The sequence below is a fragment of the Salvelinus fontinalis genome, chromosome 7, assembly GCF_029448725.1.
Source record: "Salvelinus fontinalis isolate EN_2023a chromosome 7, ASM2944872v1, whole genome shotgun sequence".
Classification (NCBI taxonomy): Eukaryota; Metazoa; Chordata; class Actinopteri; order Salmoniformes; family Salmonidae; genus Salvelinus; species Salvelinus fontinalis.
Window position 1 is genome coordinate 16852576 of NC_074671.1, and position 16227 is coordinate 16868802.

The following is a 16227-nucleotide window of genomic DNA, read 5'->3' on the forward strand; positions in this document are numbered from 1 at the left end:
CTAAAGGGGATGGAGTGAGGGGTAGTCACCATCTTACCAACCCAGCAACACACTGACTAAAGGGGATGGAGTGAGGGGTAGTCACCATCTTACCAACCCAGCAACACACTGACTGAAGGGGACGGAGTGAGGGGTAGTCACCATCTTACCAACCCAGCAACACACTGACTAAAGGGGATGGAGTGAGGGGTAGTCACCATCTTACCAGCCCAGCAACACACTGACTAAAGGGGATGGAGTGAGGGGTAGTCACCCTCTTACCAACACACTGACTAAAGGGGATGGAGTGAGGGGTAGTCACCATCTTACCAACCCAGCAACACACTGACTAAAGGGGATGGAGTGAGGGGTAGTCACCATCTTACCAACCCAGCAACACACTGACTAAAGGGGATGAGTGAGGGGTAGTCACCATCTTACCAGCCCAGCAACACACTGACTAAAGGGGATGGAGTGAGGGGTAGTCACCCTCTTACCAACACACTGACTAAAGGGGATGGAGTGAGGGGTAGTCACCATCTTACCAACACACTGACTGAAGGGGATGGAGTGAGGGGTAGTCACCCTCTTACCAACACACTGACTAAAGGGGATGGAGTGAGGGGTAGTTACCATCTTACCAACACACTGACTAAAGGGGATGGAGTGAGGGGTAGTCACCATCTTACCAACACACTGACTAAAGGGGATGGAGTGAGGGGTAGTCACTATCTTACCAGCCCAGCAACACACTGACTAAAGGGGATGGAGTGAGGGGTAGTCACCCTCTTACCAACACACTGACTAAAGGGGATGGAGTGAGGGGTAGTCACCATCTTACCAGCCCAGCAACACACTGACTAAAGGGGATGGAGTGAGGGGTAGTCACCATCTTACCAGCCCAGCAACACACTGACTAAAGGGGATGGAGTGAGGGGTAGTCACCATCTTACCAGCCCAGCAACACACTGACTAAAGGGGATGGAGTGAGGGGTAGTCACCATCTTACCAGCCCAGCAACACACTGACTAAAGGGGATGGAGTGAGGGGTAGTCACCATCTTACCAGCCCAGCAACACACTGACTAAAGGGGATGGAGTGAGGGGTAGTCACCATCTTACCAGCCCAGCAACACACTGACTAAAGGGGATGGAGTGAGGGGTAGTCACCATCTTACCAGCCCAGCAACACACTGACTAAAGGGGATGGAGTGAGGGGTAGTCACCATCTTACCAGCCCAGCAACACACTGACTAAAGGGGATGGAGTGAGGGGTAGTCACCATCTTACCAGCCCAGCAACACACTGACTAAAGGGGATGGAGTGAGGGGTAGTCACCCTCTTACCAACACACTGACTAAAGGGGATGGAGTGAGGGGTAGTCACCATCTTACCAACCCAGCAACACACTGACTAAAGGGGATGGAGTGAGGGGTAGTCACCATCTTACCAACCCAGCAACACACTGACTAAAGGGGATGGAGTGAGGGGTAGTCACCATCTTACCAACCCAGCAACACACTGACTGAAGGGGACGGAGTGAGGGGTAGTCACCATCTTACCAACCCAGCAACACACTGACTAAAGGGGATGGAGTGAGGGGTAGTCACCATCTTACCAGCCCAGCAACACACTGACTAAAGGGGATGGAGTGAGGGGTAGTCACCCTCTTACCAACACACTGACTAAAGGGGATGGAGTGAGGGGTAGTCACCATCTTACCAACCCAGCAACACACTGACTAAAGGGGATGGAGTGAGGGGTAGTCACCATCTTACCAACCCAGCAACACACTGACTAAAGGGGATGGAGTGAGGGGTAGTCACCATCTTACCAGCCCAGCAACACACTGACTAAAGGGGATGGAGTGAGGGGTAGTCACCCTCTTACCAACACACTGACTAAAGGGGATGGAGTGAGGGGTAGTCACCATCTTACCAACACACTGACTGAAGGGGATGGAGTGAGGGGTAGTCACCCTCTTACCAACACACTGACTAAAGGGGATGGAGTGAGGGGTAGTCACCATCTTACCAACACACTGACTAAAGGGGATGGAGTGAGGGGTAGTCACCATCTTACCAACACACTGACTAAAGGGGATGGAGTGAGGGGTAGTCACTATCTTACCAACACACTGACTAAAGGGGATGGAGTGAGGGGTAGTCACTATCTTACTAGCCCAGCAACACACTGACTAAAGGGGATGGAGTGAGGGGTAGTCACCATCTTACCAACACACTGACTAAAGGGGATGGAGTGAGGGGTAGTCACTATCTTACCAGCCCAGCAACACACTGACTAAAGGGGATGGAGTGAGGGGTAGTCACTATCTTACCAACCCAGCAACACACTGACTAAAGGGGATGGAGTGAGGGGTAGTCACCATCTTACCAACACACTGACTAAAGGGGATGGAGTGAGGGGTAGTCACTATCTTACCAACCCAGCAACACACTGACTAAAGGGGATGGAGTGAGGGGTAGTCACCATCTTACCAACCCAGCAACACACTGACTAAAGGGGATGGAGTGAGGGGTAGTCACCATCTTACCAACCCAGCAACACACTGACTAAAGGGGATGGAGTGAGGGGTAGTCACCATCTTACCAACCCACCAACACACTGACTGAAGGGAATGGAGTGAGGGGTAGTCACTATCTTACCAACCCACCAACACACTGACTAAAGGGGATGGAGTGAGGGGTAGTCACCATCTTACCAACACACTGACTGAAGGGGATGGAGTGAGGGGTAGTCACCATCTTACCAACCCAGCAACACACTGACTAAAGGGGATGGAGTGAGGGGTAGTCACCATCTTACCAGCCCAGCAACACACTGACTAAAGGGAATGGAGAGAGGGGTAGTCACCATCTTACCAGCCCAGCAACACACTGACTGAAGGGGATGGAGTGAGGGGTAGTCACCATCTTACCAACCCAGCAACACACTGACTGAAGGGGACGGAGTGAGGGGTAGTCACCATCTTACCAACCCAGCAACACACTGACTAAAGGGGATGGAGTGAGGGGTAGTCACCATCTTACCAGCCCAGCAACACACTGACTAAAGGGAATGGAGTGAGGGGTAGTCACCATCTTACCAGCCCAGCAACACACTGACTAAAGGGAATGGAGTGAGGGGTAGTCACCATCTTACCAGCCCAGCAACACACTGACTGAAGGGGATGGAGTGAGGGGTAGTCACCATCTTACCAACCCAGCAACACACTGACTGAAGGGGACGGAGTGAGGGGTAGTCACCATCTTACCAACCCAGCAACACACTGACTAAAGGGGATGGAGTGAGGGGTAGTCACCATCTTACCAGCCCAGCAACACACTGACTAAAGGGGATGGAGTGAGGGGTAGTCACCCTCTTACCAACACACTGACTAAAGGGGATGGAGTGAGGGGTAGTCACCATCTTACCAACCCAGCAACACACTGACTAAAGGGGATGGAGTGAGGGGTAGTCACCATCTTACCAACCCAGCAACACACTGACTAAAGGGGATGGAGTGAGGGGTAGTCACCATCTTACCAACCCAGCAACACACTGACTGAAGGGGACGGAGTGAGGGGTAGTCACCATCTTACCAACCCAGCAACACACTGACTAAAGGGGATGGAGTGAGGGGTAGTCACCATCTTACCAGCCCAGCAACACACTGACTAAAGGGGATGGAGTGAGGGGTAGTCACCCTCTTACCAACACACTGACTAAAGGGGATGGAGTGAGGGGTAGTCACCATCTTACCAACCCAGCAACACACTGACTAAAGGGGATGGAGTGAGGGGTAGTCACCATCTTACCAACCCAGCAACACACTGACTAAAGGGGATGGAGTGAGGGGTAGTCACCATCTTACCAGCCCAGCAACACACTGACTAAAGGGGATGGAGTGAGGGGTAGTCACCCTCTTACCAACACACTGACTAAAGGGGATGGAGTGAGGGGTAGTCACCATCTTACCAACACACTGACTGAAGGGGATGGAGTGAGGGGTAGTCACCCTCTTACCAACACACTGACTAAAGGGGATGGAGTGAGGGGTAGTCACCATCTTACCAACACACTGACTAAAGGGGATGGAGTGAGGGGTAGTCACCATCTTACCAACACACTGACTAAAGGGGATGGAGTGAGGGGTAGTCACTATCTTACCAACACACTGACTAAAGGGGATGGAGTGAGGGGTAGTCACTATCTTACCAACCCAGCAACACACTGACTAAAGGGGATGGAGTGAGGGGTAGTCACTATCTTACCAACACACTGACTAAAGGGGATGGAGTGAGGGGTAGTCACTATCTTACCAACCCAGCAACACACTGACTAAAGGGGATGGAGTGAGGGGTAGTCACCATCTTACCAACACACTGACTAAAGGGGATGGAGTGAGGGGTAGTCACTATCTTACCAACCCAGCAACACACTGACTAAAGGGGATGGAGTGAGGGGTAGTCACCATCTTACCAACCCAGCAACACACTGACTAAAGGGGATGGAGTGAGGGGTAGTCACCATCTTACCAACCCAGCAACACACTGACTAAAGGGGATGGAGTGAGGGGTAGTCACCATCTTACCAACCCACCAACACACTGACTGAAGGGAATGGAGTGAGGGGTAGTCACTATCTTACCAACCCACCAACACACTGACTAAAGGGGATGGAGTGAGGGGTAGTCACCATCTTACCAACACACTGACTGAAGGGGATGGAGTGAGGGGTAGTCACCATCTTACCAACCCACCAACACACTGACTAAAGGGGATGGAGTGAGGGGTAGTCACTATCTTACCAACCCACCAACCCAGCAACACACTGACTGAAGGGAATGGAGTGAGAGGTAGTCACCATCTTACCAGCCCACCAACCCAGCAACAAACTGACTGAAGGGAATGGAGTGAGGGGTAGTCACCATCTTACCAGCCCACCAACCCAGCAACACACTGACTGAAGGGAATGGAGTGAGGGGTAGTCACCATCTTACCAGCCCACCAACCCAGCAACACACTGACTGAAGGGAATGGAGTGAGGGGTAGTCACTATCTTACCAGCCCAGCAACACACTGACTGAAGGGAATGGAGTGAGGGGTAGTCACCATCTTACCAACACACTGACTGAAGGGGATGGAGTGAGGGGTAGTCACCATCTTACCAACACACTGACTGAAGGGGATGGAGTGAGGGGTAGTCACCATCTTACCAACACACTGACTAAAGGGGATGGAGTGAGGGGTAGTCACTATCTTACCAACACACTGACTGAAGGGGATGGAGTGAGGGGTAGTCACCATCTTACCAACACACTGACTAAAGGGGATGGAGTGAGGGGTAGTCACTATCTTACCAACACACTGACTGAAGGGGATGGAGTGAGGGGTAGTCACTATCTTACCAACACACTGACTGAAGGGGATGGAGTGAGGGGTAGTCACCATCTTACCAACACACTGACTGAAGGGGATGGAGTGAGGGGTAGTCACCATCTTACCAACACACTGACTGAAGGGGATGGAGTGAGGGGTAGTCACTATCTTACCAACTCACCAACCCAGCAACACACTGACTAAAGGGGATGGAGTGAGGGGTAGTCACTATCTTACCAACACACTGACTGAAGGGGATGGCGTGAGGGGTAGTCACCATCTTACCAACACACTGACTGAAGGGGATGGAGTGAGGGGTAGTCACTATCTTACCAACACACTGACTGAAGGGGATGGAGTGAGGGGTAGTCACCATCTTACCAACCCACCAACCCAGCAACACACTGACTAAAGGGGATGGAGTGAGGGGTAGTCACCATCTTACCAACCCACCAACCCAGCAACACACTGACTAAAGGGGATGGAGTGAGGGGTAGTCACCATCTTACCAACCCACCAACCCAGCAACACACTGACTAAAGGGGATGGAGTGAGGGGTAGTCACCATCTTACCAACCCACCAACCCAGCAACACACTGACTAAAGGGGATGGAGTGAGGGGTAGTCACCATCTTACCAACCCACCAACCCAGCAACACACTGACTGAAGGGGGTGGAGTGAGGGGTAGTCACCATCTTACCAACCCACCAACCCAGCAACACACTGACTAAAGGGGATGGAGTGAGGGGTAGTCACTATCTTACCAACCCACCAACCCAGCAACACACTGACTGAAGGGGATGGAGTGAGGGGTAGTCACTATCTTACCAGCCCAGCAACACACTGACTGAAGGGGATGGCGTGAGGGGTAGTCACCATCTTACCAACACACTGACTGAAGGGGATGGAGTGAGGGGTAGTCACTATCTTACCAGCCCAGCAACACACTGACTGAAGGGGATGGCGTGAGGGGTAGTCACCATCTTACCAACACACTGACTGAAGGGGATGGAGTGAGGGGTAGTCACTATCTTACCAACACACTGACTGAAAGGGATGGAGTGAGGGGTAGTCACCATCTTACCAACACACTGACTGAAGGGGATGGAGTGAGGGGTAGTCACTATCTTACCAACACACTGACTGAAGTGGATGGAGTGAGGGGTAGTCACTATCTTACCAACACACTGACTGAAGGGGATGGAGTGAGGGGTAGTCACCATCTTACCAACACACTGACTGAAGGGGATGGAGTGAGGGGTAGTCACCATCTTACCAACACACTGACTGAAGGGGATGGAGTGAGGGGTAGTCACTATCTTACCAACACACTGACTGAAGGGGATGGAGTGAGGGGTAGTCACCATCTTACCAACACACTGACTGAAGGGGATGGAGTGAGGGGTAGTCACTATCTTACCAACACACTGACTAAAGGGGATGGAGTGAGGGGTAGTCACTATCTTACCAACACACTGACTGAAGGGGATGGAGTGAGGGGTAGTCACTATCTTACCAACACACTGACTTAAGGGGATGGAGTGAGGGGTAGTCACTATCTTACCAACACACTGACTAAAGGGGATGGAGTGAGGGGTAGTCACCATCTTACCAACACACTGACTAAAGGGGATGGAGTGAGGGGTAGTCACTATCTTACCAACACACTGACTAAAGGGGATGGAGTGAGGGGTAGTCACTATCTTACCAACACACTGACTAAAGGGGATGGAGTGAGGGGTAGTCACCATCTTACCAACACACTGACTGAAAGGGATGGAGTGAGGGGTAGTCACCCTCTTACCAACACACTGACTGAAGGGGATGGAGTGAGGGGTAGTCACTATCTCACCATGCTAAACAGTACAGAGATATATCTTTGCAATATCTAACTACACATGCAATGCTAATCACTAACCGCTAAGCCCAACCTTAACCCTTACCTTCTCCAGCAGTTCATAGCAGTCCTCTAGTTTCTGGGCCCGGTCTTTAATGATAGTGCTAATCCGAGTGTACTCCTTCAGCCACTCCCGATATAACCCCTCCTCCAGATCAACATAGGTGAAACACAGAGTCCGCAGACCTGGGGGGGACAAGGTCAACATGTAATACAGTAGTAATAATGTAGATAATAAAAAGGGGGTGAAAGGGGAAAATGAATCTTGCAGAGAAAAAGATGGTAAAAAGGTAAGAGAACGTAGACAAAAGCTAGCAGGAAGAAATATGACCAGCACATTTAAAAAGAGAAAGGACGTACCCTCGGTGGCGAACTGTTCCAGATGTGCCATGGTCAACTCTTTGTACTGAGACGCATCAGTGAGACGCTCAAAGATCACATTATCCTGAAACACACACCATGACATCATCAACACGCGCCGGTTCATCTTCAATATGAGCAATGCCACTATGGGAATAAACGGTGGTGCATTCAATGACTGGGGGAATACTCACTGCTCCCTTGCAGTACAGACGCAGTTTCCCATCGGGGGTTCGGACCACTACAGACATGCGCTTACGGTTACTGTAGGAAAGGGAATGACTGTTAAGTGTCTGTGAATGTGTGTGTGTCGTGATTGTGTGTGTGTGTGTGTGTGTGTGTGTGTGGTTTTACTTACCTTGAAAACTCCAGCACATTCAGCAGCTCAAAGCTCTTTTCCTTCCCCCTCTGAAAGACACAAACAAATAGAAAGAATTCAACAGAGGATGAATATTTACCTTTCTTCAAATGACGCACTGCATCCCGTGTCTCAAACCCACACTTACAGCTTCCATGATAACTGAGCCAGGAGTCCTTGCTGTGAAAACGAAGCCCAGACCTTTGGCTCCTTTCACCAGAGCTCCTTCATCTGAGGAAAGGAAAACACACATGCAGTGCACATACATGTTGAGTTGATTCGATTGGCTCTAAGGTGTAGTAGCTTGGATGTGATTGGCTCTAAGGTGTAGTAGCTTGGATGTGATTGGTTCTACTGTCTAGTAGCTGAGTTATGATTGGCTCCTAGGTGTATAAGCTGCGTCGTGATAGGCTGTCTACCTGGCGAGGAGGCCTGGTAAATAAGCTGGTCCGCCTCTCTCTCTGGAACCACGGTGTGACACACCGCCATCATCGTCAGGAACTCACAGATCTGAGCAGAGGTCGGCTGGAGAGAGGGAATGAGAGAGAGAGCGAGCAACAAAGAGAGCAGTCATACACAGCCCAGTGTCAATCTCTTTCAGTATAATAATTATCATGACAGAAGGGGAACACCTACATGGCTCTTCTCAATGTTCTGGAGGAGAGTGGGGTCATCAAACTCTGTGGAGTTAAGACTGCTGGACGGCAGGGGACTGAGAGGAGACGGACAGAATTAAACACTACTAATTGACACTAACTACATAAAACAAAAATAAAGCACAGCCAAAGGTGAAGAATAAGAGGAGGTCACTGACCTGAAGTCCTCCATGGAACGATCAACATCTAGGTCAGGGAAGTGGCCGTATGTGATTCCAGCGATGGTACACTTCTTGAAATGCATGACGTTACAGGTGAGAGTTCCTGTCTTATCAGAAAACAGATACTTCACCTGGGAGAGAGGGGAAAAAGGAAGGATGTCAGTTCACAACAGGAATCAACTCTGATTGGTTGAGCCCGGATGTGAACATGATAAAGATTGGTGGTCCATTCTCACCTGGCCCAGTTCTTCGTTGAGGTTGGATGTTCGAGCCATGGCGGGTGTGTCTGTCTCCGCGTAGTACATCTCCACATCCTGACACCAAACACAGAGAAGTTGGATGAAAGACATCTAAAGACAGCCAAACGCTCTCTAAACACACACGAGCCTGCGTCCGTGCGTACCCAGTTGATGAAGAGTGCCTGTGTGAACTTGACCACCTCCAGAGTGACCAGCAGGCTGATGGGGATGAGGTTGTTGTAGAGGATGATGAAGGTCAGCAGGTTATACCAGAAGTTAGTGGAGATGTCACCTGTAGACACACACACACACACACACACACACACACGGTTGTATGGAAGAAGAATAAATGACTAAGAGGCATGTGTGTGTCCAGGGGTGTGTGTGTATTCTCACCAGCGCGTGACAGGTACCAGCAGGCCTCCTCAGTATGTTGTTTGTTCCAGATGGAGGCTCCTATAGAGCTCACTAGCGCCATCACCAGGAGGATGCAGAACAGCACCAGGATCTGGACGTTGGTCACCCGCTCCACGTTAGAACGCTTCAGAGGGGCCTTGGTCGAGTTCTGGAAGGAACATTCACCACATTATTACATCCTTCATGTGGAACTACAAAACACCCCAAATGGCACAGAGTTCAGGAACTCAGACGACCACTATGGAGGAAGAACAGCAAACTCCACAGCCTCTTTTACACTATTAGAGTTTAGATTTGCTTGGTTCAAGGCTTGAAATGTCTCACCTGCATCAGTTTGGAGTCATGTCCAGTGTAGACTATAATACCCACAACCCATTGTGTGTTCCTGAGCTGGGCACCTCGCAGCAGCACCTGGTCAGGACCCAGAGGAACCGCACTGGAAAGAGAACAGTGACAAGCAGGTGGAGGTTCAAAATGATAAAATCCTATGTTAGGTGTGTGTTCAGAGAGAGAGAGGCAGTCATGCAGACGAACAGCTCCTGACTTCTGGTTGCTAAGAGTGAGATTAACAAGATTAAATTAGCAAAAAATATATAGGTAATCAAATTGTACAACTGACGATCAACACAGGAGGAAAAGATTGAGTTTAAAAAAAAATACTAATTAAATTCAACACAGCAGCAGTGACTGAGATACTCCTTACCACCCCCCCCATACCGACCACCCCTTATACACACCCCCAGTCAACAAGGAGGCTCACATGGGGACACCTACTACAGAGAGAAGCTCTATGGAACCCCTGACACTCCCCTCACTGTACCCAGACCCTGTGTACCCCAGCCCCAGACACACCCTGCACTGTACCCAGCCCCAGCCGTAAACCCACTACTCTGGTAAAACTCACTGAGGGGGCCATCCTCATTGACTCAAATGGGAAATTCATCCAAGAGGATAAACTCTTCCCCCAACACAAGGTGTCCAAAATATGGTGCCCAAAAACACAGGATACACTCCACATCCTGTCCCAGCCTGACTTTGGCACACCAGGCCACATTATTATTCACACCCGCACCAACAACCTGTGAGAAGAGCCGGAGAGAGATGGCAGCCTGGTCTACAGAGTAGAGGGCCTCTGAGTGGTTCTCCAACTCCCACATCACCATCTCCTCTCTGCTGCCCCGCAAAGACTTTCATCCCATATACCATCCAGAAGGTCAATGCTGACATCACCAGAGGCTGTGGCCTACTCACGAACGTGTATGTTGCTCACCACCCCAACAATCACCCCAAAGCACCTGCACGACCACTCCCACCCGGGGAAGCAGACAGTAGGTATGTTTGTCAAGTCTCTAAAGCAAGTGGCACTTGGTAGACACCCTATACCGCACTGGACAGAGGACCACCCAGAGCCCCCTACCAGACCACTGCACCAACAAGGAGCCCCAGGCCCCCCCAGACACAGCACACCCCACAGGTCCCACCCACCACCAGAGCATCACCACCTCCATCGGCGCAGCCAGACTGGACCGGGCCCAGCCTACTACCCCACACCAGACCACCACCTCTACCAGACCAGAGAGGAAGCCCCAGAGGACAGGAGAACTCTGTAGGATTGAGTGAGATTAAACAGCTCCTCCAATACATCAGCACTAAACACACAGCTAATGTACTAAAAGTTTACTTGTTCGATGAATAGTTACTGTATTTCTGTTATCCTGTTAATCATTCTGAACAACTCAGTAGTTAGTAGTTACTGTATTTCTGTTATCCTGTTTATCACTCTGAACAACTCAGCAGTTAGTAGTTACTGTATTTCTGTTATCCTGTTTATCACTCTGAACAACTCAGTAGTTAGAAGTTACTGTATTTCTGACTGTTATCCTGTTAATCACTCTGAACAACTCAGTAGTTAGTAGTTACTGTATTTCTGTTATCCTGTTAATCACTCTGAACAACTCAGCAGTTAGTAGTTACTGTATTTCTGTTATCCTGTTTATTACTCTGAACAACTCAGTAGTTAGTAGTTACTGTATTTCTGACTGTTATCCTGTTTATCACTCTGAACAACTCAGTAGTTAGAAGTTACTGTATTTCTGACTGTTATCCTGTTTATCACTCTGAACAACTCAGTAGTTAGTAGTTACTGTATTTCTGACTGTTATTCTGTTTATTACTCTGAACAACTCAGTAGTTAGTAGTTACTGTATTTCTGACTGTTATCCTGTTTATCACTCTGAACAACTCAGTAGTTAGTAGTTACTGTATTTCTGACTGTTATCCTGTTTATCACTCTGAACAACTCAGTAGTTAGTAGTTACTGTATTTCTGTTATTCTGTTTATTACTCTGAACAACTCAGTAGTTAGTAGTTACTGTATTTCTGTTAATCACTCTGAACAACTCAGCAGTTAGTAGTTACTGTTTTTCTGTTATCCTGTTTATTACTCTGAACAACTCAGTAGTTAGTAGTTACTGTATTTCTGTTAATCACTCTGAACAACTCAGTAGTTAGTAGTTACTGTATTCCTGTTATCCTGTTAATCACTCTGAACAACTCAGTAGTTAGTAGTTACTGTATTTCTGTTATCCTGTTAATCACTCTGAACAACTCAGTAGTTAGTAGTTACTGTATTTCTGTTATCCTGTTAATCACTCTGAACAACTCAGTAGTTAGTAGTTACTGTATTTCTGTTATCCTGTTAATCACTCTGAACAACTCAGTAGTTAGTAGTTACTGTATTTCTGACTGTGCTATTCTTTCTTTTTGCAACATGAAAACATTCAGGGCCTAAACTCATCAACCTTTGGGCTGAAGAGTTTTGTACAGGAGTTTAAATAAAATCTTAAAGATGTTGACGTCATAATTCTGCAGGAGACATGGTGTAAGGCTGACATTGTCACTCACTGTCCCATAGGCCACAGAGAGGTAATTGTGCCGTCACAGAAACACAGCTCTGTCAATAGAGGCAGAGACTCTGGAGGATTGATCATTTTCTACAATCCCAACTACAAAATCTAATTGATCCCCTAAATATCACATTTGGTTAAAACTATATTACTGAGAGGAGATCTTCCCCACCCTTGAACGTGCCATTTCCAGGCCCAGGGAAATGTGCTCATCTATGGGGACACAAATGTGCACACAGGAACACTACCTGATCTAACGAGCACACGAGGGGACAGCTTTATTACAGGCCATACTGTTTCTAACTGCCTTAATCTCCCCCGGTGAAACAACAGTGACAGCACCGTCAACAAAAACGGAAGGGATCTGTTGCAGCTCTGTAGAAGCCTGGGTCTGTACTTTGTCAATGGTAGGTTACGGGGCGACTCGTTGGGGAGATTGACCTACTGCTCACCTCTCGGCCACAGCACAGTAGACTATATGATCACAGACATTGACCCTTTCTCGCTCAGCTCATTCACCGTCAAGCCACTAACACCTCTGTCTGATCACAGCCAAATTACGTTGTTCCTCAAAAGAACAGACATGGAAACAACCACACATTCACAGCCCAGTAAGCTGTATAACATCAAACATTCACAGCCCAGTAAGCTGTATAACATCAGACATTCACAGCCCAGTAAGCTGTACAACATCAGACATTCACAGCCCAGTAAGCTGTACAACATCAGACATTCACAGCCCAGTAAGCTGTACAACATCAGACATTCACAGCCCAGTAAGCTGTATAACATCAGACATTTATACAGATGAGCCCAAAACAGCACAGAAGAATACCAGAAAGCAACCAGTAACCAAAAAATCAAAACACTCTTAGAAAAGTTTCTGCATACCACATCCACTCACAGTAAAGAAGGCATCAATCTAGCAGAAAAAACATTAACAATAAATTCAGGCAAACGGCAAAAGAAGCACAACTGAAATTGAATTTAAAAAACGAACCAAAAAAGACCACAGATGACAACTGGTTTGATGCAGATTGTAGAATTAGAAGGAAAAAAACAAAAGCACACATACCCAAATAATGATGAATTACACCTTAATTACTGTGAGACTTTAAAACTCTATAGAAGTACACTCAGAAGCAAAAAAAAGCACAGTACAACAGCAAGAATCTGACAGTGAGGAGTCCATAAACACAAACAACTTCTGGCAAAATTGGAAAAACCTAAAAAAAAAAAATAGAATCTAGAGGAATTAGTGATAGAAAATGGAGAGATATGGACGAGCCATTTACAACACTGTTCACATTGATGCAAACGCAGAACAATGCCAAATTCATTAGAAGTTTAATGGAGTAGAAACATTTATGAAGGACAATGAAAATCCATTGGACTCCCCAATTACTGACCATGAGCTCTATAAGAAACTTCAGGCCTCAAATTTAAAAAAGCATGTGGACCTGATGGAACCCTAAATGAGATGCTCAAATTCAATAGTGCAAAATTTCAACTGGCTATATTAAAACTGTTTCATTTGATCCTGAGTGTAGGTTATTTCCCTGACATCTGGAATCAAGGACTCATAACCCCAATCTTTAAGAATGGAGACAAATTTGACCCTAACATGCTGGCCACACTGCTTGCGTCATGTGCGAGCATCCGCGTAGCCAGGAGCTAAAATAGAACTTGGTTCTATTTGTGACGCTTGACGCGCTTCAAGTCTCTCCCATCTCCTCATTGGTTTTTAGGAGCATATATCCACGTGGGTGATTGAAAGATGAACTGAGGTCCACACTCCAGCTGGTAGTGGTAATGCACCTAACATTGGTTACTAACTACCATATAATGTCCAAAGAAGAAGAAGCCTGAAGGAGATATTACTCAAAACAAACTTTTACCCTTTTATCTGTGGATTAATTGCCGGAGTAGAGGACTGTGTGCATTTCAGGTAAAATAGCAACCCAATGTTTGTCCCAGGACAAATGAGCTCGCAACAGCAAGCTAGCTAGCTAAATTGCCATAAATTTGTAGTGCTTTTTGACCTGTCCCCAAATGAATATAGTTGGTTCAGAGTTTGTTCTGATATTTCAACCTGCGTGTCCTGATCGCGTCTGGTGTGACTGGACAAAATCAACATGCTCGCGATGGCGAACGCACGCGCGCAAGTAGTGTGGTCAGCATGTAACAATTAGAGGCATTTGTGTGAACAGTAACCTGGGGAAGGTTTTCTGTAGTATTATAAATATAAGAGTTATGAACTTCCTTAATAAGCACAATGTCTTGAGTAAAAGCCAAATTGGATTTATACCAAAACATCTCACGACCGATCATATTTACACCCTACACACCCTGATAGATAAACATGTCAACCAAAATAATACCAAAATGTACGCCTGCTTTATCGACTTCCAAAAAGCATTTTATTCTATTTAAATGTTCTACAAAGTTATTGAAAGTGGTGTAGGGGGTAAAACATATGCCATAATAAAATCAGTGTATACTGGCAATACATGCAGCATCAAAATTGTCAAGAAAATAACAGAATTCTTTAACCAGGGGCGGGGCCTTCGTCAGGGTTGCAATCTGAGCCCTGCACTCTTCAATATTTACATCAACGAATTGGCCACTATTCTAGAAAAATCCTCAGCCCCTGGTGTTAATCTCCACAATTCAGAGGTTAAATGCCTACTTTTCGCAGATGACCTGCGCCTGCTGTCACCCACAGCACATGGCCTACAGCAGAGCCTGGAGCTGCTAGAGCAGTACTGCCAGACCTGGGCCCTGGCAGTAAACCCCAAAAAGACTAAAATAATGAGAGAGAGAGAGCGCTCAGTACTTTTGGTTGTCCAGGCGTAGAGTCCCAGTGAAGTCATACAGGTGTCTGTTGGGCTCTTCACACTCCAGACGGCCAGAGAGACCCATCAGCTCCTCCAGAGACTGGAGACCAGCTGTGAGAGGGAGACCCTGAAATACACACACACACCCTGTTAGAGCAGGTACACACACACACACTCCCATCACCAGCTCCTCCGGAGGTTGATAAAGCACAGCGTTGGGGGTCATTCCGCACACGTCTCACCTGTCTGATCTTCAGGTTGGTTTCTCCGTCCAGGTTGGAGGTCTCAGTATAACACATGGCCTGAGGCTCACTGTGGAGAGAGATGGAGTCCAACTTAACCACAACGTTCATCTATGCAACGGTCAAATGACAATATTGAATCATTGATCAAACATAATGGTGACCCCTATTACTACCCTGACAATACTGATCAAACACTACTTTAACTAACACTGACCACACAAAAACACAAGACCGCAAACCAACCTGGAGGACACTATGACCATGTCAGCTGGAAGATGCTGCCCATTGGTCACCTTCACTATGTCTCCTACTGCCACCTTGTGGCCAGGATGCAGCAATGCAACAGCATGAGGTCAGAATGACATTGAAAATGGATGGTGGTGGAGGGAGAGAGAGAGGGATGGTGGAGAGAGGGAGAGAGAGGGATGGTGGAGAGAGGGATGGTGGAGAGAGGGATGGTGGAGAGAGGGATGGTGGAGAGAGGGAGAGAGAGGGATGGTGGAGGGATGGTGGAGAGAGGGATGGTGGAGAGAGGGAGAGAGAGGGATGGTGGAGAGAGGGAGAGAGAGGGATGGTGGAGAGGGAGAGAGAGGGATGGTGGAGAGAGGGAGAGAGAGGGATGGTGGTAGAGGGAGAGAGAGGGATGGTGGTAGAGGGAGAGAGAGGGATGGTGGTAGAGGGAGAGAGAGGGATGGTGGTAGAGGGAGAGAGAGGGATGGTGGTAGAGGGAGAGAGAGGGATGGTGGTAGAGGGAGATAGGGGGGTGGTGGTAGAGGGAGAGAGGGGGGTGG

At 48.0% G+C, this 16227-nt stretch overlaps 1 protein-coding gene across 3 annotated transcripts in view; it reads right to left on the bottom strand.

Moving 5' to 3' along the window:
* LOC129859102 (phospholipid-transporting ATPase IB-like) overlaps nt 1–16227 on the bottom strand; it is a 111546-nt gene that overhangs the window by 63574 nt on the left and 31745 nt on the right. For all 3 annotated transcript variants that reach the window (XM_055928476.1, XM_055928477.1, XM_055928478.1), the window contains exons 7-21: nt 15680–15753; nt 15434–15503; nt 15191–15318; nt 9773–9884; nt 9428–9596; nt 9196–9323; nt 9029–9106; nt 8790–8923; nt 8612–8687; nt 8395–8500; nt 8124–8206; nt 7976–8025; nt 7812–7881; nt 7618–7702; nt 7304–7443 (exon numbers count right to left, since the gene is read on the bottom strand). In XM_055928476.1, coding sequence (XP_055784451.1) covers nt 7304–7443; nt 7618–7702; nt 7812–7881; nt 7976–8025; nt 8124–8206; nt 8395–8500; nt 8612–8687; nt 8790–8923; nt 9029–9106; nt 9196–9323; nt 9428–9596; nt 9773–9884; nt 15191–15318; nt 15434–15503; nt 15680–15753 — 1503 coding nt within the window. The remainder of the gene's footprint in view (nt 1–7303; nt 7444–7617; nt 7703–7811; nt 7882–7975; nt 8026–8123; nt 8207–8394; nt 8501–8611; nt 8688–8789; nt 8924–9028; nt 9107–9195; nt 9324–9427; nt 9597–9772; nt 9885–15190; nt 15319–15433; nt 15504–15679; nt 15754–16227) is intronic.